Here is a 25751-nt window from a genome sequence, read left to right as displayed (position 1 = left end):
CCGTAACTGCAAATAAAGGCCTCAGTAGAATTTGGTTTTCAAGATTCCAGCTGTCCATGAGCAGCTAAACTACTTAGCCAGAAATAACCTTCAGCAAGATGCTCCATTCTACCTAAAAATTGTTCATTGAATACTCGACCAGAGGGAAGCCTTAATTGTTGCTTTCTCTTGCATTGAGAGAGCTGCTCGCCAACGGTTCCCAATGAAGTAACTAGACTGAACAGAAATAACCATGTTACTACGACCCTGAAATCTCTGCAAAGGCTTTTGGTATAATGAAAAGTCTGAGGAAGGCCTGTCCCATATACAAGGCCTGTTGGTCACATTGGCTCTCTTGCTCAAGTATGCCAGCACCAATATACGAGTCTCTGCCAATTACATGTACTTTTAATCCTACGAGTTCCTCTCTTCCTACACCCATCTCCTTTATGAGTTTGCACCCTTCCAACTGTGCAGAACTCCACTGCTCTGAAATCAAGTTCTTGCTGTGCAAAGCTGACATGTATACATACGTCACGTCTTGGAGCACTAAAGGGGCCAGGGTGTGGTTCTCACAGTAAATGGTATCAGTGGTACCAAAAATAGTATAATTTCCACTTAATGATCAATCCGTTTGGCATTCATTTTCCTTCCATGTTCCACAGCTGAGAACACTTGTGCAGCAGTGATATTAAGCTATGTACTGCATTGTTCATCATATAGGAAAGATGCTTAAGAAACATGATGGCTCTATCAGAATCTATGAGCAACACGGGTACCAGTGAGCTATTGGTAAAGGAATTAACTGTCATTGCTAGGTCCAAAAAACGAGTCAAAGACAAAAAATACATACTTCTATACGAACACTGTGGAGCTTTGGGTCAAGCTTCTTTATCCGCTGTTCAGCTGTCTATGGGTCCGCCCGTTTCACCTATTGGATCTCTTACTCTGAATGATGCGATCAGGAAAAACACCAAGTGCACATTCACCTAAAAAGAGCTCTTCTGTGCCTGGAAAAAAAGTGAGCCATTGCCCTAATTTGACAATGATTTTTCACATTCTTTAATTTTTAAGTCCACCTTGTGTGTTTAAAAAAAGTCTTCTGGTTACACCAGTTCAGAAGGAGTAGTACGTACCTTTTCTCTGTTCAAACAAGAAACAGATTTTGCTGCTATGAGCAGTAAACCTGAAAAGGGGTTCAATACTTCTTTGAAGTACACCTTCCTGCTAGGAGGCACTTGAACTGTTCTATTAAAATACTGGATTTTTGTTTAGCATTTGGTTCGCAAGTGTGAGGCATCCGTGCTTGGCGGGTGGCATCTTTTCTTTGTCTTTCCATTTTGTGTGGCATGTGTGCTGTAAAAACGATAAAACAAAAAATGACACCAGCTTGACAGGGCCAGGCCCATTGGCTTTGCCAGTGTTTGTAAAGCACCCTACACTGCCTCTGCCAGAGGGAATCCCCTAGAGGCATAAAAAAGAAAAACAAAGCAGCTTCACCAAGGACAAAATGCTTTCGAGACTGACCGATATGATTACACTTAATATTGCGAAAGGGAAATAAATGCACGTCCTCCCATGAGATCATAGAAACTAGGGGAGCCTGTAACTGGCCATTATAGCCACTGTCACAACCTAAAAGCAGCAGCGCTCATTCCCCTACTTTACATTGTTCTCTCAACGTCCCCCATTTCCTATCCCCACAATGTTTGATGTGTAGTGGCTTACTGTCAGGTTTAGCAGATGGATATTTTTTTTTTGTTTTTTTTTTTCTCTCTGTCTCTCTCTCTCTCTCTCTCCTTTTCTCTCCCCTCCCCCATCGGAGAAGCACCCATTTTCCAACACACTCATTCTTACAGAGGAGAGGATGCACCAAGACACTCACCCCCGCAGCGCCCCCTACAAATGCACACACAGCTTCCGAGAACGGCATGCCACGGTAATCCCGAATCTGTGGAAACCGCAGCCACTCAGGGCTAGCAAGACGATACCCTGGCAGAGGAATCATCCCTCCGAGTGGCGCGTGCACCATTAACATTATGGGTTTAAATAATTTAAGCTTTCTCTTTTTCCTTGCTGCCTTTTACTGAGCATGACTCAGTCTTCTCCATTCCCCTCGGCTTGAAAAAGAAAGCATGTAGGGGAAACGCATTCGGGGCTGTGCATAAGTGTCACATACATTAGGATAATTTACCTGCAGAGTAATGTACAGTGCCTTAAAAGGAAACAGGTAGCTTTGCTCGTACTATTGTTAAGAATCTACTCCCGCCACCATGGAAAATGTGGCTGCCCGCGTTGTATGCAGGGGCAACAATTTGGTGGGCCACAACTTAGCGCTACATTCTCATGGCGCTTTACACATCTCTTTCTGGTGCAAACCCAGATATCCAGGCAAGGAGGCAGGCCCCTTATTGACATGTCAGTGATTATCAATATAGCGCAAATGTGATGTGGAAGGGCAGATTTATGGAAAGTGGCGCTGCACCAAGTGCAGGACCACTTTCCCTGCGCCCCTTCGCACCCCACTACCACAATCATGTGTACGCCATATTTATAATACTGTGCACCATGGTACAGGGTAAAGGGCAATAGCGTCATTCCTCATGACGCTATTGATGTACTCTGCAGGAGTAGCACCAAAATATTGGTGCTACTCCGGCAGAGTGGAGAATGGAAGCCCCCTTTTAACGCCAGTTTTGAGCAGGCATGATGTAGCACAAAGGGTCAGAGTGCCGCAATGCATGCATTGCCCACTCTGTAACTACGGCTCAGTAAATTTGGCCTTGTTGGGCCACATTAACGTAAAAAATAATTCAGTTAATGTGGCACTAGGGGGCTATAAATATGCTCCTTAGTGTTCTATTTCATGTGTTGCAGGTGGCATTACCGGGGGCCCCAAAGGGCTTCAAGCCAACACCCAAGCAAGCGCTAAATTTGAAATAAAAAAGAAAAAAATAAATAAAATAAAAAAAAACACACACACACAACAAAATAAAAACATATGTGCTGGGACCTGTGTTCTTTCATGGGGGAGGGGGGGGGGGGGGGGGACACTGCAGCTTGCACACCATGAAAATGCTGCCAAATGCAGTGCATATTGAAGTTTTAAATGATATGCTGATGTGCTCTGGGCTGTCAGCAAAAAGTCGGTGCCGAGCACCACCAATCACCAGCACAAATTAAACACGGATTCCTCCCACCCCCCCTCCCAGCAATCTATATCACGAGGTCCTTGGATAAAAGTGACAGCACCCCATTATTCCCGTTGGCAGTTGTGAGCCTGAACAAGTTGGTACATCCCAGTAACAGTCCAAACTGTGTGTGGGTTCATTTTTCTGGGCTACGCAAGGAAAACTTCAAGGCTTAGCAACAGACGCCACGTTTTCCTAGATCTTGGTGGTTAATCAGGGCAGACAGCAATCTTAGGTCTTCTGGGCACTGGCTGCCCTTAAACCTCCCATAAGTTGACCCATTCACATACCTAAAAAGCCTGCAACATGAATTTCTAGTGTTGTCTCAGCCATTATTGATTTTCATTTATATTTTCACTTTATTCAGAGCACGTGTGGCTATGGGATATCAGTGTTATGCCTCTACTACACCAGCCATTTCAGGAAACAATACTCCTATATATTTTGCTTCCCCTCTCCTTGGCAAGGAAAGATGAATTTGTAATGCTTTTAAAGCAGATGCCAAACTGGGGCATAAGGCCAACAAGACCAGTAGAATGCTGTTTACACCTTAGCCCCGAGCATCTACCTCTGTTTTTCACTCAATCAACTCTGGGAGTGACTGAATAATCCAGCTCCTGCCAGGCAGTTTTGCCTTTAGGCCTATGACACTCTCTCCGAATCTGGCATTTTTACCTGGGAACTAATCTGACCCCGGCACAACCAGTATAGACAGGTCTATGCTAATACTTAATGAAGCCAGTAGTTCAACATTTACGCAAGTGCCCCCAAATGTTTACCAATTCGTGACCTGAATCATTTGGAATAGCTGAGCATCCCTGGGACTTATTGGCAACCCCGGTTCTGGAACTGAAAGGAGCAGGCATGGCTATCGTCTATGGTAGGAGTAATGCACCCACCTCGAGGAAAGCACGTGCTTATGACTAGCAGAATAACCCATCAATAAAACAAGTTCTCTTCATCTTTATAAACAGGTTCTCCAAACATGTATTTTCATACATCCAATCAGCTAAGCATAGCCCAGCAATTGATTGGGGTTTGATTTCAAGTTACAGATCCTTGGAAGACTGCTCCACAATCTCACCCCCTTCTCATCGACTGTTTACTTGCAAATATTTTGATACTCTAAAGTACTCATATGCTTGTAATGCCTTGTATCTTTTATCAAAACTCTTGTTCAAGCCTTTGATTATATACAATGCTTTATAACAAGTGCTTATAAGTGCTAGGGCCCAAACGTTTTTGCATGTTCTTTTTCATCCCTACTTCCTCCCTTTTCTCTTATACTTCTCTTGCTCTTCTACTGCCTTTCTCTTTTGCTCTGGGTCAAGGTATAATGATACAAACTACGCCTCATTCACCATTAATGAGTGCCAATGTACACCACCTGCACAAATATAAGGACACTAATAGATTCAGGCACAGACAAGTGTGGGGTGGAAAAGACCATTGTTGATGCTGGTCCACATCCAACCTGGTGCACCATTGCTAATGAACCCTAGCTGCAGGTGGGAGGCGGATGACATGCACACAGGCAGGAAGATGCCCAATCGGCACACGCAGCATGGGAGGGACCAGGGCTGACTAAGAACCAACATGTGACAGCGGAACAGTGTGTTGTGAAGGAAGTGGTTCAGGCGCGTCTTCAAAGTACCATTACTTAGAAGACCATGGGCCAGATTTATCAAGGTGGCGCAAGGGTTCCTGTGTTGGCACTTGGCAGCCACTAGTGCGCCAGCACAAAGATAGAACAGGAGTGCGCCATATGTTAGCAATCATGGTGCATTCCTGCTCTCTGAAATTGACGAGATTCCTTTGCATTATTTTTTGTGCACGATATTACGTTTCAGTAAAGCTAGGTTATTGCACGTTTAGTACCCATTCCAATGGCAGATGTGCCGTTGTAAATGAGCGTTCTACCACACCGTGGGACACTGTGCTCCAAAATGCACTATCAGCTACATACCACACCCTTGCCACTCTCCTGCTAAATGAGCGTGTTCTTTGTGTGACTGGTGGACTTTTCACAATCTCAATGACTTCAGTGATGCAACACTGATCGCAGCATCCCACTTTGCAATTGTGTACCAGCTACATGGGCACAATGCCATTATGGTCCCCCTCATCGACAAATCAGCAACGCCCCCACCCCCTTCAGGATTCGCTTACAAATTAATGAACATGCAAGTTGCTCTCATGATCCCTGGAGTGAACAACCATCACTTTGGCCCCTTGCAACTGCAGGAAGTGCGTCAGCGCGCATTAGAGCCGTCTCTTCCCTTAATTATTTATTAGTCCTGATGTAGGCTGTGGACCATATTTGAATTGTTTCAGTCATTTTTGCCACTTTAACCAATAAAATACAGTAGTGGTCATACACTTCCACTGACGATGCAACAGCAAAAATCCCCTTAAATATGGACTCTTTATTCTGCTTATTTTAGGTCTTTTTGTACAGAGCCAGTGTTTCATCTTTCAGAGCAATGAGAGAACCTGCAAGAGCTGCAGAGAAATGGAATGTGGCGTGAGGACGAGGGAAGGAGAAACAGGAGGTGGCGAGGACATGAGGGGTGTATTGTGGAACTAAAAGGAGGAAAGATGGTGAGACAGTGACAGGGCAATGTAAAGAAAAAGGAGTAAAGCCGGGTGTCAAAGGAAGTGCCACCAGGGAGGATTTTGAGAGAAGAAAGAAAATCTGGGGTGAATGGAAATGCTGCTTGGGGAAAAAAAAAAAAAAAAAAAAAAAAGGAGTAAAGGTTGGACGAGTTAATGGGGAGGAAAGTGGCAACGATATGAGTAACCACAAAAAGGGTTAAAGAGGTCGTGAGGGAATGGTGAAAAAGGAAAGAAATGATTTTTTTTAAATGGACAGGAGCAGTAGAGATGGACTGTGGAAGAAGGCAGGAAAGATGGGGAAAAATGAAGCAAAGGAACAAAATGGAGGCAGAGCAGTGGAGGGGAGCCAGAGGTGGAAAGGCAGGAAGAGCTGGAGAACATTTAAGGGAAGGAATGGGTCAAAGATACTTAGAGTGGAAAAGGGTAAACCTGGGGAGAGGACAGAAATGAAAAAATTAGCAAAGGGAAAAATGGGTTTCAGTAATGATAAAGTGGGGGTCCACGGAAGTCAAAAGGTTGGGAACAACTGCAGTAGAACAATTCTGTACTGGTCATAATCCCATCAACAGTAAAGGTTCACTTGACAAAGCTAGAGTAACACAGGAGAAAATGCATGTTTTAATGGCTGCAGGGCAATCCTAATCATTAGGGGAGCAGTAGTTGTCTAGGTAGGCTGAGCACGACACTCCTCTCCTGCTTCCTCAAGCTGTAGTCTCGTTTTGCTTCCACTGAACTAATTGGACCAACACACCTGAAAATGAAAATGTCACTTACCCAGTGTACATCTGTTCGTGGCATTAGTCGCTGCAGATTCACATGTTTGGCACAGTCCGCTGCCTGGTGTTGGGCTCGGAGTATTACAAGTTGTTTTTCTTCGAAGAAGTCTTTTTGGTCACGGGACCGAAGGACTCCTCCCTCTTTGGCTCCATTGCGCATGGGCGTCGACTCCATCTTAGATTGTTTTCCCCGCAGAGGGTGAGGATGGATTTGTTTGGTATAAATAGTGCCCATGCAATGGAGTGAATATGTATGTATGATAAGAGTTTCTAATAATTTTTTTACAAATGTTCAAATGTTTAAGGTTTATGATCTACTTCGAAACGGCTACAGGCTTCCCGGGGAGGTGGGAGGGTACATGTGAATCTGCAGCGACTAATGCCACGAACAGATGTACACTGGGTAAGTGACATTTTCAGTTCGATGGCATATGTTGCTGCAGATACACATGTTTGGCATAGACTATAAAGCAGTTACCTCCCCTAAAAGCGGTGGTTTAGCCTGTAGGAGTTGAAGTAGTTTGGAATAATGTTCTTAGTACAGCTTGGCCCACTGTAGCTTGTTGTGCATTTAGTACGTCTACACAGTAGTGTTTAGTAAACGTATGAGGCGTAGACCAGGTTGCAGCCTTACATATTTCGCTCATAGGAATGTTTCCTAGAAAGGCCATTGTAGCACCTTTCTTTCTGGTTGAGTGTGCCTTTGGTGTAATAGGCAATTCTCTTTTGGCTTTAAGATAGCATGTTTGAATGCATCTGACTATCCATCTAGCAATGCCTTATTTAGAGATTGGATTTCCTATGTGTGGTTTTTGAAAAGCTATGAACAGTTGTTTTGTTTTCCTGATTAGCTTTGTTCTGTCAATGTAATACATTAGTGCTCTTTTGATGTCTAATGTATGTAGTGCCCTTTCAGCCACAGAATTTGGTTGTGGGAAGAACACTGGCAATTCTACTGTTTGATTTAAATGGAATGGTGAGATTACTTTTGGCAGAAATTTTGGATTTGTTCTTAGAACTATTTTATTGTTGTGTATTTGAATAAATGGTTCTTGTATGGTAAATGCCTGTATTTCACTTACTCTTCTGAGGGATGTGATTGCAATGAGAAATGCGACCTTCCAGGTTAGATATTGCATTTCACAGGAATGCATGGGTTCGAAAGGGGGACCCATGAGTCTTGTTAAGACGATGTTAAGATTCCATGAAGGAACTGGTGGTGTTCTTGGTGGTATAATTCTTTTTAGCCCTTCCATGAATGCTTTAATAACTGGTATTCTAAATAGAGAGGATGAATGAGTAGTTTGTAGGTAAGCAGATATAGCTGCGAGGTGTATTTTTATAGATGAAAAAGCGAGATTTGCTTTTTGCAAATGTAGTAAGTATCCTACTATGTCTTTAGTAGAGGCATGTACTGGTTGTATTTGATTGGCATGGCAGTAGTAAACAAATCTTTTCCACTTAGATGCATAGCAGTGTCTAGTGGAAGGTTTTCTAGCTTGTTTTATGACCTCCATGCATTCTTGTGTGAGGTCCAAGTGTCCGAATTCTAGGATTTCAGGAGCCAAATTGCCAGATTCAATGATGCTGGGTTTGGATGTCTGATCTGTTGTTTGTGTTGTGTTAACAGATCTGGCCTGTTGGGTAGTTTGACATGCGGTACTAGTGAAAGGTCTAGTAGAGTTGTATACCAAGGTTGTCTTGCCCATGTGGGTGCTATCAGTATGAGTTTGAGTTGGTTTTGACTTAACTTGTTTACTAGATATGGAAGGAGAGGGAGAGGGGGAAAAGCGTACGCAAATATCCCTGACCAATTCATCCATAGAGCATTGCCTTGTGATTCGCGGTGTGGGTACCTGGATGCGAAGTTTTGGCATTTTGAGTTTTCTCTTGTTGCGAACAAATCTATCTGGGGTGTTCCCCAAATTTGAAAGTACTTGTTCAGAACTTGGGGGTGAATTTCCCATTCGTGGACTTGTTGGTGGTCTCGCGAAAGGTTGTCTGCTAGTTGGTTTTGTATTCCTGGAATAAATTGTGCTATTAGGCGAATGTTGTTGTGAATCGCCCACTGCCAAATTTTTTGTGTTAGGAGGCACAATTGTGTTGAGTGTGTTCCTCCTTGTTTGTTTAGATAATACATTGTTGTCATGTTGTCTGTTTTGACAAGAATGTATTTGTGTGTTATTATGGGTTGGAAGGCTTTTAACGCTAGAAATACTGCCAACAGTTCTAGGTAATTGATATGAAATTTTGTTTCGTGTATATCCCATTGTCCTTGAATGCTGTGGTGATTGAGGTGTGCTCCCCACCCTGTCATGGAAGCATCTGTTGTTATAACGTATTGAGGCACTGGGTCCTGAAATGTCCGCCCTTTGTTTAAATTTTTGCTGTTCCACCATAGAAGCGAGAGGTATGTTTGGCGGTCTACCAACACCAGATTTTGAAGTTGACCCTGTGCCTGTGACCATTGTGATGCTAGACACTGTTGTAAGGGTCGCATGTGTAGTCTTGCGTTTGGGACAATGGCTATGCATGATGACATCATGCCTAGAAGTTTTAGCGCAAATTTTGCTTGTATCTTTTGGTTTGGAAACATAGCACTTATTAGCTTGTGGAATGCCTGCACTCTTTGTGGACTTGGAGTGGCAATTCCTTTTGATGTGTTGATGGTTGCTCCTAGATATTGTTGTGTTTGACACGGTTCTAGGTGTGATTTTGTGTAGTTGATGGAAAACCCCAGTTTGTGAAGGGTTTGTATGACAAAGGTGGTGTCGTTTGCGCATTTTTTTACTGTGTTGGTTTTGATTAGCCAGTCGTCTAGGTAAGGGAACACATGTATCTGTTGTCTCCTGATGTGTGCTGCTACTACAGCTAGACATTTTGTGAACACTCTTGGTGCAGTTGTTATTCCGAATGGCAACACCTTGAATTGGTAATGTATTCCTTTGAATACAAACCGTAGGTACTTTCTGTGAGAAGGGTGTATTGGTATATGAAAGTACGCATCCTTTAGGTCTAATGTGGTCATGTAATCTTGCTGTTTGAGCAGTGGAATGATGTCTTGTAGTGTGACCATGTGAAAATGGTCCGATATGATGTAGGTATTTAGTGTCCTGAGATCTAATATTGGTCTCAATGTTTCGTCTCTTTTTGGAATTAGAAAGTACAGGGAGTAAACTCCTGTGTTTTTTTGTTGTACTGGTACTAATTCTATTGCATCCTTTTGCAGTAGTGCTTGAACTTCTAGTCCTAAAAGTTCTAAATGATGTTGTGACATTTTGCGTGTTTTGGGGGGGATGTTCGGTGGGAAGTTGTGGAATTCTATGCAATAGCCATGTTGGATTATTGCTAATACCCAATTGTCTGTTGTAATCTGTTGCCAAGATTGGTAGAATTGGCTTAGTCTTCCCCCCACTGGTGTTGAGTGAAGGGGTTGCGTGACTTGAAAGTCACTGTTTAGGTGGAGGTGTTTTTGGAGTCTGGAATCTTCCCCTACTCCTTGGGAATTGACCCCCCCGATATCCCCTGAAACCTCCCCTTTGGAAGGAACCCTGATATGGTGTGGTTCTTGATTGTTGGCTGGTGGTGTCTGTGGGTTGGCCACGAAACCCCCCTCTAAATGGAGTTTTTCTGAAAGAGCCTCTGCTCTGCGGGGAGTAGAGTGCGCCCATGGCTTTGGCCGTGTCTGTGTCCTTTTTAAGTTTTTCAATGGCTGTATCCACTTCCGAGCCAAACAGTTGTTTCTCGTTGAAGGGCATATTAAGGACAGCCTGCTGGATTTCAGGTTTGAAGCCTGAAGTGCGTAGCCAAGCGTGTCTCCTTATGGTGACAGCAGTGTTGACTGTTCTTGCTGCAGTATCGGCTGCGTCTAGTGAAGAGCGGATTTGATTGTTTGAGATCGTTTGTCCCTCTTCCACTATTTGCTGCGCCCTTTTTTGGTATTCCTGGGGAAGATGGTCTACGAGAAGTTGCATCTTGTCCCAGTGTGCGCGGTCATATCTGGCCAGCAGTGCTTGTGAATTTGCGATGCGCCACTGGTTGGCTGCCTGTGACGCCACTCTTTTCCCTGCCGCGTCAAATTTTCGGCTTTCTTTGTCCGGAGGTGGGGCGTCGCCAGATGTATGTGAATTTGCTCTTTTGCGAGCTGCCCCTACTACCACAGAGTCGGGTGGTAACTGCGAAGTAATAAACACTGGGTCTGTGGGTGGTGGTTTGTATTTCTTATCCACCCTTGGGGTGATGGCTCTTGATTTTACGGGCTCCTCAAAAATTTGTTTTGCGTGCCGTAACATCCCTGGTAGCATTGGGAGACATTGATATTGGCTATGTGTAGCCGAGAGGGTGTTAAACAAGAAATCATCCTCTATAGGATCGGAATGCAGTTGGACATTGTGGAAGTCTGCAGCCCTAGCCACCAGTTGCGAGTATGAGGTACTGTCCTCTGGCGGTGACGGCTTTGTGGGGTATGACTCGGGATCATTGTCCGGCACTGGGGTGTCATACAGGTCCCAAGCGTCTTGATCCTGATCGTCATGACTTATGGTAGTTTGCGCTGGTGAGTGCATTTGTGGCGGTGTTTGTGCCGGCGATGCCTGTGGAGGAGAGGGCGGAGGCGTGACTTTTTTAACCACTTTGGCTTGTGGTTGTGTGTCATCCTTTGGAAGTCCGATCCTTCTTTTCCTCATGATTGGGGGAAGGGTTGATATCTTCCCTGTATCTTGCTGGATGCACAGTCTCTTTTGTGTGTAGTCCGATTCTACACTTTGGAGCTCTTGTCCAAATTTGTGCATTTGGCCACTTAGTCCTTGTTCCTCTGAGTAGGATGAAGGTGTGGTATTTTTCGGCGCCGAGAGAGAATCTTTTTTCGGTTTCGGCACCGACAGAATTTTTGTTCCTTTCGGCATGGATTCTCGGTGCCGATGTTTTTCGGTGCCGGTATCTTGTTTTTGTCTCTCGGAGCCGCTTTCTCGGCTCCGAGGTTGCTCCATGGCGGTCCCTCGACCGGAGTCGGGTGTCTTCGCTATGGGCGTGCCCTTTTTCGGCCCCTTCGACGGGTCGCCTGATTTATGGGTCGAGCCATGGCCTGTTGGCAGTGGCGTCCCCTGGGCTTTCGGTTTGTCGATGGATTTACTTTTCGACGTCTTACTCACAGTTTGTTGCTGTTGTTCGACGTCGGAGTCTCCGGATTCTGATTCCGGAACCGAGAATGTTTCCTCTTCGTCGTCGAAACGTTGTTTTGTCGACGTGGACGCCATTTGGTGACGCCTGGCTCTTCGGTCCCGGAGTGTTTTTCTGGACCGGAAGGCTCGACAGGCTTCACAGGTATCCTCCTTGTGCTCGGGGGACAAGCACAAGTTACAGACCAAGTGCTGATCTGTATAAGGATACTTACTGTGACATTTTGGGCAGAAACGAAATGGGGTCCGTTCCATCGGCTTCGATGTCGCACGCGGTCGGGCCGACCAGGCCCCGATGGGGGATCGAAACTGCCCCAAAGTCTTCCGATGATCGGTGTCGATGTACCTAACTATCCCGATACCGAACGGAACAATACCGACGCTTTCTTCCGAGATTCTGACTAACTTTCCGAACCGAAACACGGAGCGAAAAGGAATACGTCCGAACCCGACAGCGGAAAAAAACAATCTAAGATGGAGTCGACGCCCATGCGCAATGGAGCCAAAGAGGGAGGAGTCCTTCGGTCCCGTGACCAAAAAGACTTCTTCGAAGAAAAACAACTTGTAATACTCCGAGCCCAACACCAGGCAGCGGACTGTGCCAAACATGTGTATCTGCAGCAACATATGCCATCGAACCAATGATTTCTAGATGAAAGGTTTAGGACCGGAGGCATTGAAAATGACCTGGAGTGATGCATTACCCCCAAGCCAAGAGCAAATTAAGCCATGTCACATTGTACATCTACAGTAATACTAGCAACTGCAGCGAAGCAGGGGAATGGGAACCACCACAATCGGAGGACTCTTGGCTTGGGGGTAATGCATCACTCCAGGTAATTTTCAATACCTCCGGTCCTAAACCTTTCATCTAGAAATCATTGTTTTCAGGTGTGTTGGTCCAATTAGTTCAGTGGAAGCAAAACAAGGCTACAGCTTGAGGAAGCAGGAGAGGAGTGTCGTGCTCAGCCTACCTAGACAACTACTGCTCCCCTAATGATTGCAAGAGTCTATCTGTCAAAAATGATAAACATATTACACATATATAGCTTATATTATGGCATTGTCTCTGATGCATTGGTCTAAAAAAAAAAAAGCATTTAACCAAAACGAAGAAAATGCGAAGCATTTTGCGACCCCTCCTGATCTCGTGCAGAGAGCCGATTGGCTACCAAAGCTTCAACAAGGAAGTGTTGGCATCCATGTTGGGACTTGGCTTCAGCCAAGCCCCAAAACAAAAATGTAAAAAAAAAAAAAAAAAACATTGATATGGAGGCTGGGTACGGACATCCTCACCCCTTAGCTCTGTGGTGGGGTCCCAGAAGCCCCCTCCCACCCCCATGGCAAAAAAGCACTTATAATAATAATAATAAACTCAAGCCTGCCCCCCCACCCCAATTCCCCCGGGGACCACCACCTCCACGGGGCTATTATATGTTGCAGGGGGCGCAGCCCCCGTAATGGAGCCACTGATGGCCCTGGGGAAATCACACCAGGGCTGGCTCCTGGTATGTCCCGGGGTTCCCTTCCTCCCCCCATCCCCAGGACATAGCTATTTGCTATGACTTGGCGGCAGTTTTGAAGTCAAACTGATCTCCCTTCATTGGAGTGGAGGGTTCCTCTGTCTGCCTAACCACTACCCCCCCAAAAAAAATTATATTTACTCTGGGACCTGAGGCCAATAGCCTGAGGAGAGCGGGGGGGAAAGAGGATAGGGGGGGGGGGGGAACATGCAGAGTTGGGTTGTTATAGGGGTTGGTCGCAGGCCCTGCAGACAACCCCTGCTGTGCACAGCCCCCAAGGCTGTGTGCAGTGTGGGGGGTGGGTGGTAATGGGGGTTGGCAACAGGCCAGCCCCTGTGGCCATCCCATGTTGCCAGAGGTTGTGCGCTGCGGTTGTTGGATTAACGTATAGTGATGAAAATTACTTTACGTTAAAAAAAAAAAAATCACTGAAGAAGAAAAAAAAGAAAGAAAAAAAAAAAAGGTTTCAGGGAAGTTATAGTTAGGCTCTTATTTTAAACGTACAAAACCATACAATCTCAAGTAACTATAACTTGCGCCCACGCCATGCACTGCACATTACCCCACAAATTACGACTCTTTGATAACATCATTGATAATATCAAAGTAATATCTGCAGTAGTTTGTGACGAAAAAAAACTGTGCATGGTGGGGGAGCAAATTTTAGTTACCTTAGGGCACTAGTTATAGTTATCTCAAGTAACTAACAACAGCTATTGAATTTGTATGGTGTTGTGTGTTTAAAATGGGAGCCTAACTATAAAGTCCCTGTAACGTTTGTTTTTGTAAGTGAATATATATATATATATATATATATATATATATATATATATATACACACACACATACACACACAAATACCATAGTTATATACTTACCTGTACTGTATTATTATGTATTCATTTAATAATTTAACAGCTTTTAGAATTGGGAGTACAGACCCCCAATCTCCTGTTTGTTTTTTATTAATTTATATACATGCCAGTGAAAATAAATGTGGCCTAAGAATGTTATTATTCCATTCAACGCACATTAGAACATTTCTTACTACAGTGCAGTACGTAAAATTGATAAGAGGAAAAAACGGTTTGCTGCATCTAAGATTTTAAATTACAATTACCTCATGTATAGGAGCCTCGGACCTATCTGGATAATAAGCGGAGCCACACTGAAACATGGCTTTACTCCACCCCTACAGGATAAGGCACAGGCTCAAAGATAAAAACATAAAATACATGCAAAAATATCTTGGTGAGGATGTGGGTGCCATCTTGATTTTGCCCAGTCCAACACCCACTCAAGCCCCCCTGATCCTTTACACACTAACCTCTGGGGACATTGGGACCCAGAGAACCCCATAATCAAAGACACTATCATTAATCTGTTACATAACCAAATCAACTATTAATTTACATCTACATTTAATGAATAGCATAAGTACCTGGTGGTGCTACGCGGTCCTGGTATTTGGGCTCATATTTACTGATGGTCAGCAGCATCACTTGAATGGTCCCAATAAAGATGCCCGCCAAGCACCCATAGAAGATTAGGTAGAACAGAAAGATCTTAACTGCGGATAGAAATACGAAAAAGGCAATTCAAAAAGGTCCATAGCATCCTTATGCATCACAAATTGCCCCACTGCCCACCGACTTGAAATTAGAAAGTGGCATACGATTCACTTTTGACTGTGTGTGTGGTTGCTAAAAAAAATAGCAAGGTGGTGGGAGGCATGAAAGGTAGCCAAAGAAAGTTTCCAGAGCTCAGAAACACACAATAAACGACAGAGTTTATGGGTTTTTGTTCTAACAATTCTCTTTGTAGCCCATTTTTAGCGTTACAACCCTCTATTTTGTGTTTAAGTACATTCAGGTTTCTAACAACAAGTTCTACTTTTTTTGTTTAATGTGGTTTACTTCTGCCCCACGACCTAATTTGCAAGATGATTCTCATATATTGCTTGAAACTAACAAATACATTACACAGACACACCATGGACTTCTATAAAATGGCAGCCTAGTTGTTGAATAAGGCAGTGCTCACTGGCTGGCAGCAAGAGGGACCTGTGTCAAAGGGTTGCTTATTTGTGTTATGTGAGATGATGGGTCACTTCACTGGCTACATATGGGTGTTTCTAATATAATTTTATTAGCACTACATAAGTGCCAACGCTCTGCTGTGGTTTAATGGGAGTGTATTTTGCCATTGGCCAGGTGTAAAGAGACTGCAACCACAGATGTGGTTGGAGTTTATAAAAAAGTAGGAGTAAATATAGCCGACTATTGTATGGGAGTTACTAAGGATCTCATAAATGCCTACTTCAGTAAATTGTTATGTATTGTAGGTTTTTTTTTTTTTTAAATAGTGCTGAACTAGTGGCAGTATTGTGCCAAGCCTGTAAAATGACAATGTATAGGGGCAGGGAGGGGTAAAGGTGTGGTACGGTGTTTGGCAAAGTTTATGAGGTAGCCTAGGGAAAGCAGGAAGTTGGGTACAGCTTTCAATGTGGAATTGGGAACTATGTGGAAACGTGTCCCAAGGAAAATCTAAAAAAAAAAAAAAGAACCTTAATTATAAGGATTGTTAGCACCTAGACAACTTCTGTGCCCGTTTTAACATCATACTGCAAGTATCTCACTAGAGCACAATATTCAAAGACTTGCTCTGGCCTATACACCACTTGATTATGTCTTTTCATGGCACTGTTTCCAGACACAGCCGTCTCTTGTTAATCCTCTCGCCCCAACTTGCTACAAGTGACTGTTATTGGACTTCAAGAATCCACGCTTCACACATTTGCTACATTGTGATGTTTACTCTTGTTCCAGCACTTCTGCATTCATTATCAGGCATACATGGCTGGGCTAGACCCCATGTACTGCCGCCCTCTGCTTGTTCGCAACGGCTTCCAGCCAGAGACTGGGTCTGGAAGCCATCTTATTATTGACTTGTTCATACAGTGCTGCAGTCAAGACCCAACCTGTGTTCCTCTGCTTCCTATAATTCTTCAGGTCACCACTTTCCACCTCATCACGCTGCTGTCCTACCTAGCCCATGATGTATTCAGTCAGTATCACAGGTCAGCATTTGGCCCTTACATTAAGGAAAGTGCACTGGTGCAATTGTGCAGGGGTTGCACTGTCTCCAGAAGAATGTGCTGGTTCTTTTTTCTTATATGGGCATAGAAAGGCATACATGCACGCTCGAGTACTGCTGATCTGTGGAAGCCATTCTGCAGACTCATCCTTTGTGTCACCTTGGAAAGGAGGAGCAAACGCCTTAAGGAGCGGCTACAGCTCATATCACATAAAGTCAAACTCAGGACGAGGCTCGGTGACTGGTAATCCATTGCGGGTCGGCACATTCCTGCAAGGGCACGGTCTCTGCCTGTGACCTTGAGTCGATCTGATGAACAAGAAACCTCTCTTGGGTCTGAAACTGAAAATTTCTGGTGTGAAAAACACTGGAAGTAATTTCCCACCATTACTAAACCCAAGAACATTAAAGAAGAGAAATGCCTGTAACCTCCCGAATAAACCCAGAAATCACATTAGGTTTATTTGAAGCGTTCAAAAGACCCAGCAAAAAATGTGGGATTTAAAAGACTTTCATACGCCACTGCAGTGTCTACCCCTGGTGCACCAGAAAGCAACCTGAAAATGTCCAGGAGCAACATATACAGCAGTGACAGCTAACCACTGTCTTCTCGGGTTGCAGATACAACAATTGGATCCCACGTTGCACTAGCACTGCTAGGGGTCCACCATTCTTCAGAAAAGCAATGAAAAACAGTCACAAACTAGCTGCTCAGCGAGGCATGCCAAGGGACTCATTTAATCTCGCTGTAAGGCCATACCAATGGGCGAATGGGTCATGTGAATGCGCATAGCATAACGTATTCTGTCTGCAGTTTCAGGCAAACCTCTTTGGTGGTGATGGTCAATGCCACAGTCTCAGATCTTTCTAGGCTCACTGAGAGGCAAGCTCCATGTATACAGCACAGCTGCAGTGTAGGCCAATCGCTTTGCTTGTGCTCCATCTCTAAGCATGGCCGCCTTCTGCTGATGGGCCTGAGAGACTTTCTGCATGAAAGGCAGAAACCTGAAAACTTCACCTATGGAGTTGCTGCTGTGACACGGAACGTGTTTTAGAAAGTGGTACTATTGCCCTCGATAGGCTATTTGCGGAAAAGCAATATCACATGTACCATCATCTTTTCGCTAAGCCTCTACTAGGACACTTGACTGTCAAAGCAGAGCCTATTTTAAAATGTCTATATCCTCGTTTATCTATTAAAACTGTATCTCCCTGCAAGTTTTTAACACCCTCTGCTCAGGTTATCACGTTAAGCCCAGGGTCGGCCTGGGACAGAAATTAGGCCCGGGCACCTAGTTAAAAGTAGCCCTCATTAGCGAAGCACATTGCTAAAAAAATAAATGCCCCCCCCATTTGCAAACCAGGGCAGTTTTAAACCCGGAAAGACAATCGGTATGGGTGGTCTGAAAGGTATGGGAGACTTCATGCATTTATGTTTGATGCAGACAATGTTTGTGATCAGATCAGGGAAATCAACAGTTAAAACGAATCCACCGGTCCAGAAAAAAGGCCCAAAAACATTCAAACAAAAAATAGCCTATACCCTGATCTGTCAGGCCACCACTTCGGTCACAGCCTGATTTCCCTATAGGCCAGTCCGACTCTGCGTACGCCCAATAAGCTTGAAGCATGAAGTATTGACCCCTCAGTAACATTTTAATTCAGTTAGCCCCGCCCCTTACAGCCGAAGCCTACGCTGGTTTTACTCTTGTTTCCATAACAAGCTCTGAACTGGGCTTCGCAGCACGTGAAACATTTTAACTGCAGCAGCGCTAAGAAACAGGTGCCACAGAAGAAATGTTGCTGTGCACAATAAAGAAATCCGTCTCTTTTACTGGGTAATGAAAATAAAGCTAATAAATTCGGTAAAATATGTATCTGCATTCCCGATTCTTCGTGTGCCTCGGCGTTCACACACCGTCAACATGGCATGAATATTTAACAAAGTGCTTACAGTCGACATTGGGTGCTAACAGGTCACATTTCAATAGAAAACCAGCCGGCGGCTAGCGGGACTGAAGGAGTTAATGGTTGTAACCAGGCAGTGCGTCAGCGTGAGCTGGAAAAATACTTTTCCACAGCCAGCTCTGGAGATGCAAAGGAGGTGTCGCAATCAGCCAAACAAAAGGTCGCCAGTTATCTGCGGCCTTCCGCTCCTCCGAGCGAGCCTGAACTTCAGCCCCGCCAGCGGGCACGGGCTTCCGTGGTGTGTGAAAAAGGGGGCAGTCAGCAGCTTTCGGGCAGCAGAAGTACACGTGCACACATGTAAGGAGGCACCCCCAGACAGCTGAGGCGTAGGACAGGGTGGCACCAGGCCTCGGAGCTCAAACAGCAGGAAGCAGTGGGCGTCACACCATCTCTGAGAGCGCCTCACATGATTGCTGACCTCGGAGGGTCACGGAGTCACGAGTGAGGGGGAGGGGGTGCGAATTGCAAACAATGTGCATTATATTGCATCTATAGAGCGCTTACTGTTCCGGTGCGGGTCACTGGTGCGCTTATCTAGGTGGGCAGCATGCTAAAAACGTGTAGGGGTGTAGTTGGAAGATTGTGGTATTTGCTTTTGGTCTGGTGTGGCACGTGTTTGCACAAGGAATTTCACCAGTCAAAACGGATTTGGATAGAGCGGAGCGTCGAGCATACTCTGGCGTGCATTAATCCTTCCAGTGGTTCTTAACCATTTAGATACTGTGGCATTTGATCATTACTAGAACCCGCGGACCCCCACGGAATCATTATTGGAATCTGCGGTCCCCCGAGTCACTACAACTACACTGAAAAAAAAAAAAAAAAAAAAAAAAAAAAACACACAACCATTCGTCGAACAAAAAAAAAATTATGAAAAATGTAATTTAATTCACAAGCATAAAAACTGAATTTCAATGGGAAGGTTGCAGCTTCTCCAATTTTCAATTTAGAGCACTCCTTGTAAAGTATGTGTGCTATAACATAATCATGAGATCCCGTAAAGAAATGTACTGTTCAAACGGCATTTCTCAAGAAGTGAATGTCTGGTGCAATTTTCCCATTAAGGAATGTGCTCAGGTGGTTATTGATATGGGGTTGAGAGGGGCTTAAGAAAAATTCGGGAGGAGGTAGAAAGTGGACATAAAAGGGGTTTTCTATTGCAGTGCACAAAACAAACAATGCCAAACTGACTATGCAAGTGACTGATCTCTGCCTTGCAATTCCATGACCTTAGTTCATCCAAGGTCACGGCCTCCTTCAGGGACGAGAGTGTGTTTGGAAAGGCATAGTAGGGCAGGAATGCACTAGTGACACATTATATCTAGTTTGAACAAAAGTAAACGCTTTCTTCTGAAGAGCTGGTTGAACAATAGATGCCCATGCTAGCTTGGTATGTCTCCTTTACAACTGCAGCTGTACCTTATCTGTGCGGACTAAAGCACTGCGTCACGTGCACATCAGCTGGCAGGGTTCCTTGCACGGCTACACCTGTTGTACTGTGACACCGACCAGACAGATAAGGCCACATTTGTTTTCATGCTTAAGGGTGGGGCATATCTGCAAATCCGAGTAACTAAAATGGAGCAGTTAGCTTTCACAACAAGCATTTCTTTGAAGCAAAGTGCCCTTTGGTACACTAGGCCGGCTCCTGTCCCCCAGATAAGCCTCTCGGGGAGCAGAGGCAGGCTGCAGGGCTGAACAACACTCCCATAGCAGGCAATTTCTCAGTCATAAAATCCTGCAGATACTCATAACTGGGGGCACAGTCTCTCGATAAGGAGTATATTCCAAGGTTTGCAAGCAGTCGGTGTCAAGAGTGAGATTTATCCAGTGTCAGGACAACGTGGACAGAGGCCTTTACATCTTGAATTGAACACACACGGCTAAAGCATTAAAATGGAATTACTCTGGTGTCCAAAATGACATGATCAAGTCACCCCTCGCATTTAAAAAATAAATAAAAAAAAGCTGACTATCAATACAATTAGACGTCACGTAAAATGTATACAGAATATCCATCAACACCATTTTTTTCCACTTGACATTTTTTCTGACACCGTCGTAATAAAACATACTATATCCAGAAATATTTCCCTCAATTCAGTTGTACACAACAAAGGTAAATCTAGGATGACCGAGTGCAGTGTGTATGCGTCAAGCGCCCACCTAAAACTTAGGGGTGCCCCTTCCATGGACGGATGGTGTGGGCACGTTACTTGGCAACCACGACACATTAACGTGCAACTCAACAGAAGATAATACATAATTGCCCCATTTCCAGTGCTTTAAATGGAAAAATAGAAGTGCAGGTACTCTGTAATAGAGTACCTGCTTGTTTCTCAGAAGTAACGGTACTCTCCAATTAAAAGTATTACGTTTTTCTTGAGATATGCCGGCACTCTCTCTCTCTCAAAATAAAAAAGTGCCGGTACTCAGTACCGGGGAGTACCGGTCCATTTAAAGCACTGCCCATTTCTGAAATCGTGACCCGTAACACCCGCCACACAGGTGAGTGCACCGATCCCACTCATTCAGTTATTGTCACAGAAGCTTAAACCAGCCAAGAAAACCGATGTGTGCAAGGAAGCGCTGTGGGGCCATTCAACATGCACTATACAATGCTCACAACATAAAGAGCAAGCTCGCGTGCACCACAAACCCTTTCGATACCAAAGCGTGCATATTCCGTCTGGTAAGGAGACCATGGAGAGAGCGTGGCAGCTGAGCTTAGAAGCAGACCGGTTTGCAGTATGTGCGCTATACGGGTTATGCAAAACATAATGGTACGAGTGTGGAGTAGCCGTAACAACCAAGCCTACTGCCTGAAGGTAAATCGTTTGTATAAACGGGCCTAGTTCGACGTTCATCCAACCCCTCGTCGAAATGACCCGTTTTTCTGTAGTTACCCAGTTTGACCCTTGTGACCATGGTACCTCTCTTTCCAACGTCACTTAGTTTGCTGAGAGCCCTTCCCAATAGACCCAATCACATGGTAAATATGGCATTGCGGCCTACAGACCTTAGCTTTCCACACAAGGGCAACCAGCAGTTCTCATAACTCATTATGTAGAGGGGCAAGGGGGGGGGGTTACTGTATCAGTGCCCCCCTCCCCACATGAAGGGTTTACGCAGAAGGGGTCCCGAGGTTGAAAAGAACATCCTCGTTTTTTTTATCTGGAAGCACATAGGGCGCGCTGAAGGATCTTCTCGAAGAAATATTCAGCATCCTAAGGCTATGGGCAGAATGGTGCTCTCGGAAGCAACATTCTGGCATCTCAGTCACTCGGTGTCAGGTGCCTCTGAACTGTCATTGGAGGCTTGGTGCTGGATGCAGGTGGGGTGGAGGAGGCCCGGATTTGCATGAAGTGCCTGTTCCGCAGCACAGAGAGTCCTCGCTCAAGTTACAGTCAGTTGCTAGGCTACGGGCCTTGAAGGAACAGAGTATTTCCAGCTTCTCAGCATCCGAAGGTCTGCATTGCAAGCCGCTGTCATCCCCAGTAAAGGCGCCTACAATGTGTGCTTTCACCTGCAGGAGGCCCGTGGTGGCTGCCGCAGCGCGCTGTTCCTGGGGCCTTCTGTGCCCTTGGGAGACTGCTATCACCTTGACTAACCTTGGGCTCTGATGCATTGTTTAACCCATTATTTTCTGAAATTCGTCAATCCCAGACTAGAGACAGCGCTCTGGTACAAACCAGAAGGGTGCTGGGTATCACGACCGTGAGCCCGGGGACTCTGAATGTAAGGGCAGGTTCCAGTGACTTAGACAGAGAAAACGGGACGAGACGGACCGATGGAGCGCCAAGGGTTTGCGTGGATCGGAGGCTTCTGTATCCGTGTCCTTCGCCGTGACCTTCACTGCGGCCGGCAGTCCTCCAGCCGAGCAAAAACTACTGCTCTGAGGAAAAAAACAACATCTCCAGAGAGAGGCCGAACAGCAGGACTGCGGCGCGCAGCGCCTGGCATCCCCGGGGCCTGGCAGCTTTCCATCCTCCCCTTTCTTTCAAACACTGCCACTTCTCTTTTTGATTAAAAAAAACACTTCCGGACGTTTCACCACTTTACACTCGTACCCAAACAGTACCAGATACTTACACCAACTGCCCCCGGTCCTGCCCAGAAACTCCTTCTTCTCCGAATTCCAGATGAATTTCTTCCAGTCGCCCTCGCCCTCTTTTGACTTCCCCTTAGCCATGTTGGTGTCCTTGTGCGACGGCTCCCGGCTTCCCTGCTGATGCTGCCTACGCGCGCGATATATCCGGCCCGCTCTTGTAACGCCCCCTTTTTTAAATTTCACACAAATATGTTTGGGGGGTGGGGAGGGGGGGGTCTGGCCGGCGTTTGTGGGGGAGGTGGGGGACACAGGGGCGCTACTGGCACAGCAGCAGCGAAGAGGGAACCGGCGAGATCCCCGCAGCCGACCCCCCTTCAGCCTTTATTCAGGCAGTGCCGGCGCCGGGCCTCGCCCACCGGTAGGCGCTACACCAATGAGCGGGCATGGGAGGAGGCGCTAGGGGGCGGGCCTGGAGATACCGGTAAAAGGCAAAGGAGGGCCGCTGCTGGTGGCGGTGACTCAAGTCTGCAGTAGCTGCTTCCCCCGGCCTCCCCCTCTCCGCGACACACACCGTGCTGCCTCCTTCCTCCCTGCATGCACCGACCAACCCCTGCTAGAGAAACGGGCACACAACCTGCCCTGTCACGTGCGGTGGAAAGATACAGGGTTTCTTCCTGTCAGTCATGACAGCCCTGCCGCCAAAGTGAACACAAACATTGTCTGAAAGATGGTGTATGGTCCCCTCTCCTGGCGCCTGGCTAGCACAATGCGCACCTTCACTGAAGCTTGCCCGAAGCGAAACTGCGTTATAAGCGGGATGGGGGCGGAGACAGCAGGCAGCCCCGAGGGATTTTGTGACGAGAAAGCCCTTTCTACTCCTGTTCCACCGCGTCCCCGAGGGCTCTGTTTTTTTTTTTAATAATGTGCAGCATTCGTTCGGTTGTCTACATCGTGCCAGCCCTGGCGGATTGGCTGTATTTTGGGGCACGCAGAGCACTTGGCTGGTCGGTACACGGTACCAGCAGGTGCGAACTCAGGCCACGGCGTCTGAGCAGCAGCTCGTCCAAGGTGACTGCGCCTGGTGCTCCCAGCCTCCCCCGTGCCGTCAGTGCCCGGTCCCCTCGCCTCCCACTTCCCCGCAGCATCCCTCTGTGCGTTTTTTCATCCTCCTGCGTTGGGGTAAAAAGGTCACAGCTCCCGCCTCCCCAGTGTATCCGCGCGGAGTGGCGTTACTGCCCTCCTTTCTGAAGACGAATACCCCGGGGGGGGGGGGGAGGGTGCGTATACACAACACCTTCCTCCCCCGAGGCACCCGTTGGTTGGGAGATGTGCGTGTCCGCATCCCGCGGGCGGGGTAGGTGGCGGTGCGCAGAGGATGCCAGCCTGCCCAGGGAGGCTTCCTGCGAGCACATCGTGTTCCCGCCGCCACCTGACCGGCGTCTGCGGGCGCAATGTGCGTCCTTGGGCATGGGCGGGACATGGAAATCGTAGGGAGTGAAACGACATGTGTGTGTGGTTTACTGATGGTGGCCAAGATATCGCAATACTGCCAACGTCAAGCCGAGAACGTATGAAATCAGCCCACGGGAGGGTGCCAGCTGCAGTGCCCGGCTTGCAGCAGCGGCGCCAGGGTTTGTTAGAGAAATGCAGCGCCTGCCGGTAATGACTCCCACACAAAGATTTTGAAAGACACAGGGAGGGGCGGCAGTGCCACCCCCTCAGTACAATCAACGTTTCTTGTTCCTGGCATGAGAAGGTGAAACAGGAGGAGGCGATCACAGATGCCAGGTTCTATAAAATGGCAAAGTGCCTTGAGCAGGTGGAGGCAGCAAAGTTGTGGCGCCCCTTCGATGGCCGCCACGGTGCCCTTTCCCAGTTTGTCCTTCAGGAACCCGTGAAGCATTTTCTCTCGCGGGGCTCGTTCCTCCCCGGGAGCAAACGTAAAGCTGTAAATGAAAGGTCTCTGGCGACCTGCCCTCATCTAGAGATTTTTTTAAACAAATTATATTTCCTGCCATGGCACCGGTACTCCCGCCCCCAGGGCTCCATCACACGGCTACTGAGGGGAACTGGATTCAGCCCAGTACAGCCAGCGCCGTCCGACTGCAGCCGGCGGCACCGTCGCCGCACCGAGCCAGGGTCTCCGGACACCGCAGGACTCTCAAGGACAAACAAATCCATAGCCAGATGTCATGCCTCGGTTGCTCTTTCTAGAGCAATGCCCTTAAATTTCAAAACTCCCCCCTGAGACTGACAGACAGCCTCTTCCTTTCAGTCTCTCTCTCATGTTGATAAATTAGGGCTTTCAGTAGTTTCCACCTTCATGTGAGGCTGTTGGCAATATATTTAATAAAACCGATGACGCAGAGTCCAACACTCTTCTTGCCTAAATGCAGGGCCCCAGCTGCTGTGCTAGCCTTGGACAGGTCGACTGTGGCCAATTTTTGGTCTAGTAACTTCTCCCTGGTGAACGCCAGCCTTCTTCAACATTATTGCCAGTCTGTTCAAATACCATCTAGATATAATCTAGGGTCTGGTTACAGGCCTGGCACTGAAGCTGCCTTACTGGACTTATCGGAGGAAGCCCTCTCAAGGACAGATGATGGCTAAGCAGGGCCTGGATCTTGACTCTGCTTAGCCTTCATCCCGCTGCTTTGATAATGTGGACCACCACAGCCTTTTGGAAAAGCTGACCTTGGTTACCGGTGCTGCTTGAGAAATCTTAGATTGTCCTACAAACCTCCTCCTAAACAGATCACAGAAAAAATTGGCTTTGTTTTGTCACTGAGCTCCTAGCTGTCTGAAGGAGAGTCACCTTTTCTGCATGGTCACCCCTTGTTTTCACCTTTTTCTGGACCCTATATTTTTGCTGACTTTGGAATCCTGTGAACTTTATTGATGCTAAACAGTAGTAGAGTGCCTGTGTGCCCCTTTTGAACGCGGTCTACTTGGCATATTCATAATTGGCATTTTCAATTTGCTGGTAAGTCCTAGTGTATGATCCAATATATACCCAGGGCCTGGACGTCAAATGTCACTAGTGGGATTGCAGCACCCGTTGTGCCATCCATCACACCATATTCCTCTTTAGTATGTTAGGTGAGCCCTTTTCTTTTTACATCTTTTTAAATCTTCCACCTGCATGGCGCACACTTTGTTTGTTTCCTTTTCAGCATCGTCTTTTGACCCTTTACTGTACGCATGTCTTCACACCTCCTTCACTTCACCACCCGCAAACACTCAATGCACCCACCCACCTGTAAGCAATCCATTTTGTTCTGCTTATCAATACATAGACCACTGTTAATCTTCACACACATTTGAGCATCGTCACACTTGTAATTGGCATACATGACCATTGCTCTGTACGCTCT

At 46.3% G+C, this 25751-nt stretch overlaps 1 protein-coding gene across 1 annotated transcript in view; it reads right to left on the bottom strand.

Moving 5' to 3' along the window:
• ATP1B1 (ATPase Na+/K+ transporting subunit beta 1) overlaps positions 1-23830 on the bottom strand; it is a 55468-nt gene extending 31638 nt beyond the window's left edge. The window contains exons 1-2 of the mRNA XM_069204168.1: positions 22419-23830; positions 14704-14832 (exon numbers count right to left, since the gene is read on the bottom strand). Of these exons, the coding sequence (XP_069060269.1) occupies positions 14704-14832; positions 22419-22518 (229 nt within the window). The 5' untranslated portion in view covers positions 22519-23830. The remainder of the gene's footprint in view (positions 1-14703; positions 14833-22418) is intronic.
• Between the last annotated feature and the right edge of the window lie 1921 nt (positions 23831-25751).

This window comes from Pleurodeles waltl, chromosome 8 (genome assembly GCF_031143425.1).
Source record: "Pleurodeles waltl isolate 20211129_DDA chromosome 8, aPleWal1.hap1.20221129, whole genome shotgun sequence".
In the NCBI taxonomy this organism is placed as follows: Eukaryota; Metazoa; Chordata; class Amphibia; order Caudata; family Salamandridae; genus Pleurodeles; species Pleurodeles waltl.
This window is presented reverse-complemented; position numbering and strand designations above follow the sequence as displayed.